The 5,673-nt window shown below is 52.7% G+C and overlaps 1 protein-coding gene across 5 annotated transcripts; it reads right to left on the bottom strand.

Moving 5' to 3' along the window:
• Positions 1 to 2,176: 2,176 nt before the first annotated feature.
• Galt (galactose-1-phosphate uridylyltransferase) lies at positions 2,177 to 5,593 on the bottom strand. 5 transcript variants are annotated; one of them, XM_010619261.2, is made up of 11 exons: positions 5,352 to 5,593; positions 4,974 to 5,111; positions 4,678 to 4,753; positions 4,540 to 4,588; positions 4,296 to 4,425; positions 4,082 to 4,138; positions 3,799 to 3,921; positions 3,398 to 3,530; positions 3,213 to 3,296; positions 2,746 to 2,900; positions 2,177 to 2,479 (listed from the first exon to the last, which is right to left on the bottom strand). In XM_010619261.2, exons 1-11 carry the CDS (start codon positions 5,514 to 5,516, stop codon positions 2,399 to 2,401), a joined length of 1,191 nt encoding a protein of 396 aa, XP_010617563.1. In that variant the 5' UTR covers positions 5,517 to 5,593; the 3' UTR covers positions 2,177 to 2,398. The 5 variants fall into 5 exon arrangements, with proteins under 5 accessions (XP_010617563.1, XP_010617564.1, XP_019062329.2 ...); XM_010619262.2 differs by having other exon boundaries at positions 4,974 to 5,143; positions 5,435 to 5,591; XM_019206784.2 differs by having other exon boundaries at positions 5,435 to 5,514.
• Between the last annotated feature and the right edge of the window lie 80 nt (positions 5,594 to 5,673).

Here is a 5,673-nt window from a genome sequence, read left to right as displayed (position 1 = left end):
CTTCCCAAAACACCTTCCCTGATGTGGTCACAATCCTTCTGTCACAGACACACACATATAGTACCCATCTCACTAAAAATAACACATCGAAAGAAACACACATAATCTCTCCCTTGCACCTCCACATGCAGACTTGGGTACAAGCACATTGTCACATGCAATCACATTAGCTGACAATTGCATCAAGTGACAATTACCCAGAGTCGCACACACTGGCATCGTCACACACAGACGCACTAACATTCCAGAAGTCTCTCAGTTGCTCCCGGTGCTTTAGATCATACACCACCCTAACCCGCCCCCTCCTGGCGAGACAACGTCTACAACCGCCTGCCCCAACAGGCCTCACCTTCCGCGGCCACCGCCGCTGCCGCCGCCAGCGCCCTCCGCCCTCGCCCTAGCCCAGGCCTCTACTCCCTCCCGCTCTGGGCCCCTGCTATGGGGGTGGCTCCTCCCAGGCGCCAATGGAAAGAGAGAGGTGAAGGGGGGAGGGGACTCCTGGCCCATTGGAGCCTCTAACTGCCAATCACTTCCACCCCCCTTCTGCCGGACACTTCCTGTAGAGTCCGGACTGAAGAGGATGCCAAAGGCCAAATCTTATTAAGCTGGACTGTGGGGACCTGGCGTGAAAGCCTAACTTCCCCGGGATGACAGGACTGGAAGTGTTCAGGCCCTTTACCCTCCTAGCTGTCCACAAACAAAAGCCTCAAGTTCAGGGCTCAGGAGTCAGTGGGCAGGTGACCAGAGAAGTTAAAGGTGCCCCTGACCCAGGAAAGGAGGGCTGATTTAGAACAATGGTTCTCAAACTTTGCAGGGAATTGTGGTTGTAGAGCTGCCAACCGCCACCTCATACCAGTTAAATCAGAATCTCTGGAGGTTGGACTTAGACTTCAGTATTGTTTAAAACTACCCAGATGACTCCAAAATGCAGCCAAAGCAGAGGTATAAGGTCAGGTGTGTATGTGTATGTTTGTTTATGCCTTAAGGAACTAGTCACACACCAAGGACTTTCACCCACTCCCCAGCCAGCCCCTGGGAGGCTCAAAAGAGATGCATACTCTATTTGATCTCCTTCCATACCAGGGTGACACTCCCAAGTCCCAGGCACTTTAACTCTAAGGTCTCAGGAAAGACCATATGGACTGGAAGGTAGGCAGTCAAGGTTCTTCCAGCCAGCTTGTTACTGTCCAACCTTGTTACGATTTTCCCAAAGAACAGTGACCACGTTGATGACCTTTTGCTCCCCAACTGTTGCAGAGGGGAGGGAGTAGACCCAGGGTCATGCTGAAAACCACACATTCTAGGCTGGCCCTGGGACTCCTAAGCCTTGCAGCTCATTTCCTGCCCCATACAATGAGTCGGGTACAGGGGCAATAGAGGTATACTGAGGCTGCACATACTCCACGTGGGAGTGTGGAGAAGCCAAGGACACAAAGCCACCTACACGCGCCCTACTCACCCCCTTCAGCCCCTGTGGGCTGAAGAAGAGCCAAGCTGCAGCCACTTACAAAGCCAGGGTCTGGCCAGCTGCCCAGGGTCTAGCCACTGACCACTGGGACCAGTATCCTCAGGGCTGGGCTCCATGTGCTGACACTGGGCTTCGTGGTGGAGAGGACTCTGGCCTTCCCAAAACCTCAGCCACAGCCAAGAACACAAATATTTTAAAGATTCTTAAACTAGAAAGTCATGCATGATATGGATAAATCTATAGGCCAAATGCAATAATGAATATTAATTTTGTTCAGATTTGGGGTGGAATTCTTGCATCAAGTTTTTACACATCTGTAGGTAAATTGTGGGTAGAGCTGTGCCCTTTTGTGTGTGTATGTGTAGTATTAGGGATTGAACTCAGAGCCTCACACTGAGCCACAACCCCAGCCATTTTTACTTTCATTGTTTTGAGATAGGGTCTCACCAAGTCCCTACATTTCCCACTTGGGGCTCAAATTTCAGCCTTCCGGAGGACTTCAAGCCTTCCAGACTGCTGAAATTTCAGGCATTCACCACTACACCCAGCTTCCCTTAGCGTTTAATTCTAGATCGCTTTTCTTTGTTGGTAGTAGTTTTGTTTTGTTTGGGGTTTTTCTGGTACCACAGATCGAACTTAGGATCTTGTGCTTTGTTTTGTTTTATTTTTTAAGACAGGGTCTCGCTATGTACTTCAGGCTCATCGTGAACCCCAGGCTGGCCTCAAACTTCACCTCAATCCTCCTGCCTCAGCCTCCCTAGTGTTGGGACTATAAGGTATTTACCAACATGCCTAGCCCCTACATGTTGAGCTCATACTCCTCTAGCATCAGACTATGTAATTAAAGTTTTAATTTAATTTTATTGATGCTACATCTGCCCAAACTCCAGGCCTCAGGCTCCTCTGGCAGAAAGACTCAAGGCCCTGTGGTCAGGCAATGTCTGCTGTCTCCCTGTCCCTCTGTCCCAGGGAGTGGTGTACCTCAGGAAGTTCCCTTAGTCTCTCTGCAGCCTAGAAAGGAGAGAAGGGGCAATTAAGGAGGTAAGAGTCACAGAAAATGGTGGAATGAAGTTCTGAGCACCAGGGAACACTGGGGGATGGCTTGAGGAATGGGGAGAGAAGTCCTGGAGCCACCAAAGCATGGAGTATTAGCAGCTCCTGGTTCCTAGAAATGCCCAGATTCTTATGAGAATTCTCAGGGTCATTAATGTTGGGATCACTTGAGGAAGTGGGGAACGAAAGGGGACCTGGGGACCCAGGATGCTCTGAGTCCTGACCTGCTCAGGGGTGAGGTCCCTCTGGGCCTGGGCAAGCATTTCATAGCCAACCATGAATTTTCGGACAGTAGCAGAGCGCAGAAGTGGAGGGTAGTAATGAGCATGCAGCTGCCAGTGGTCCCAGTTGGCCCCAGCCTCTGATCCTGTGGGAGCACCTGACAGGAAGAAAAAGCCAAAGAAGGTGGGGAGGGCCCTGTCTTAGTTGTTCAGTCCACCCCATACCCCCAAACCAGGACACACACATGAAAACTACATCTCCAAGTATCCGCCACCAAAAAGCCCAGGCATCAGAAAGCACACTGGTGAGTTTCACCAAGTTTGCTGACCCCTCTCATTTGCAGCATTCCTGCTCTGGACATTTCTCCAGGAAGTGTTTCAAGGCCTGCTAGGAGTTGTGGTCCCCTGCACTAGGACCTTGGAGCCCAGAAATAGTTTTGGGTCTAGATAAAGATACACAAAAGCCTCACCATGCCAGCCCATGGAGTAAGGAAAAGATGTCTCAAATAGGTTGTCATACTTGGTCAAGAGCTTCTTCATGATAGAGGCTAGATCTGGAACAAGAGCCTCACTCTCAGCCTGGGAACCAGAGGCTGGCCCTACCAGAGCCATCCCATCTGGAGCACAGACCCAAGGTCCCAGCTGGGAGACTCACCATCACGTTCCGCAGGGGTCAGCTCGGGCAGCCGCCGCACATGTCTACGGGGCAGCAGCAGGGTCTGGAAGGGCCACACTGCCCAGAACGGGACCAGCACTAACCAGTGCTCACTGGTTAGGACCAGACGTTCCTAGGCACACAGAGTGGAGATGAAATCATCAAAGTAGGTTAGGGGGTCAAATAGGCAGGGGAAGCAAAAGAAAAGACTCTGAAGGATTCCCACCACTTCCACCACTTCATCCTATTCTATTCTAAACCACCATCATCGTTCCTTTATGGTTAGTGTCTTCTAGTGAGTCTCTTTGCCACTTCTCTTCTATCCTCCTCTTCTACACACCTCCTTTTTGGGGAAAGAAGGCTAAGAACTCCATGGGGACCAGGGCCTTGTTCTCTCCCACCTTCCTGAATAGTTCTTGGCGACTGTACTCCATGAGTAGGGGCTCTCCATGCTCACTGTGATAGGACTTCTGAGACCACTCCTCACGCTGGGCAATATCTGGTAGGAAACTGCTGGCCCACACCTATCAGAAGACAAAAGCAGACAAGAGAAGGTAGGTCCCTCACTTCCAAGCCTCCGTATCACTAGTATATTGCATTTGTCTCATCTCTTAATTCAGTTCCCCTGCCCACACAGTTGTTTGAATCCAGCCAAGAAAGCCACTGTAGCCCCTGGCAACTTACCTGGCAGTGGGGATGGGGGTTAGAACAGCCCATCATGGCTCCTTTATTTTCAAAGATCTATTGGGTAGAAATAGGGAGCTGTAATAGCTGAAAAGACACAAGTGAGTATCCTCCCAGCGACACCCAGTGGAAACAAGAAGGCCCCTAAATCAAAGCTGTACAGCTGTACCTTTCCCCTCCCTGCCCTTTCAGGAAAGGGGACCACCTCACAGACCTGTACCCAAGGGTACTGGGCACCCAACTCCTCTGTGACTGAGGCCCATGAATCGATGACAGCCCGGATCTCAGGGACCGACATGAGAGGCAGCGTCACATCCGACCAGGGGTGGAAGCACATGACTTTACTAAGTGGGGAGGGGTAAGTGATAACAGACAGATAGGGATTGGGTGCTAAGGACAGAACCCAACCCCAGGGTTTAGTTTTCAACCCCGGTTGAAGAGGGGAAATCCATAGTTACCAAACTCCTCTAGCGGCTTCTGTTCGGAAAAGGGGGTGGTCACTGGGTCCTGAGATAAAGGGACATTACTCTGTGCAAAAATTAGTCCCACAAAGATCTAGCCTCCCTTCTCCCCAACAGTGGTTCAAGTCAGGGTACCTGGATCCGGAGCATCAGGCTGCAGAGCCGGGAAGTCATTGTCAAACAGAAAGGTGCCATCATAGTGGGGATTCACCTACAGGGAAGGATGGGCTAGAAGCACCCGCTGCCCCATACTACCACCTGGTGGGCTTCAGGGGCTGCACAGGCTGCAAGGGAACGGGAAGGCCCGCTGCAGGGAAAGAAAGGGCTTGGTGGGATATGACTCGAGGTCTGTCCACTGCCCCTGTGGGTGGAGTAGCTCTGGGGGGGAGCTTCCCCCGCTCAGCCTGTGGGCGTGGGCTCTAGAGGCTTACCTCTCCGTTGGCCCGTGTGGCCCCGGGACACAGAGGGTTGAGGGGATCATGGCGCGGCACCGTCTTCAGAAGTGGGGGCTCCACTTGCCCTTGCCAAGGCCGCTTCATGCGGTGAGCTGACACCAGCACCCACTCATTCTGCAGAGGGTTGTAGCGGATATGTTGATGTTCTGGAGACAAACCGTTAAGATCAGTCAGCAGCGTTCTGTCTCTCTCTCCCCTGGCTCTTCCCCACTGTCAGTCTCTCTCTCCCCTGGCTCTTCCCCACTGTCAGGCCCAAGCTCAGCAGCACCCTATCGAGCCAGTAGCTTCGCAACACCAGATGGCGCGCAGCTTTTCTCTCGCCCTGCGGGTCCTGCTTGGGGTGAACGCGCCAACCTTGAAGTTGGGGCCAGAATGTTCTAAGGAAGTGGAGGGGTCGGTGCCTTGTTCCAGCGAGTCCTCGGCCACCCAGCAATTACCGCTAGCCCGGAAGGTTGCTGAGGTGGCGTCCACCTCTGATGCCAGATGGCGCTGTTCAAGGTCTAATCCACCGCACCACATGAGGGCCACCCGGGTAGTTGGGAATGTCTGCCGGGTAGCTACACAGGCTTTCCTTTCTGTCTGCCCCGCCCACCCCAGTGATTGGCCAGTCGCCAGCACGTGACCGCCTGTGAGGGGCCTCCTGGGGGCGGGGTCGGACCGGCTGAGCGGCTGGCTG

This window comes from Fukomys damarensis, unplaced genomic scaffold (genome assembly GCF_012274545.1).
Source record: "Fukomys damarensis isolate Sample0158 unplaced genomic scaffold, DMR_v1.0_HiC HiC_scaffold_36, whole genome shotgun sequence".
NCBI classification, from domain to species: domain Eukaryota; kingdom Metazoa; phylum Chordata; class Mammalia; order Rodentia; family Bathyergidae; genus Fukomys; species Fukomys damarensis.
This window is presented reverse-complemented; position numbering and strand designations above follow the sequence as displayed.

Excerpts from the sequence above, each read along its gene's own strand:
- Galt (XM_010619261.2), bottom strand. The coding sequence starts at position 5,516 with ATGTGGTGCGGTGGATTAGACCTTGAACAGCGCCATCTGGCATCAGAG. Across the intron at positions 3,922-4,081 it reads ACCCCCATCCCCACTGCCAG|GTGTGGGCCAGCAGTTTCCT; the intron begins GTAAGTTGCCAG and ends GTCTTCTGATAG. Across the intron at positions 3,531-3,798 it reads GCCAAGAACTATTCAGGAAG|GAACGTCTGGTCCTAACCAG; the intron begins GTGGGAGAGAAC and ends CTGTGTGCCTAG.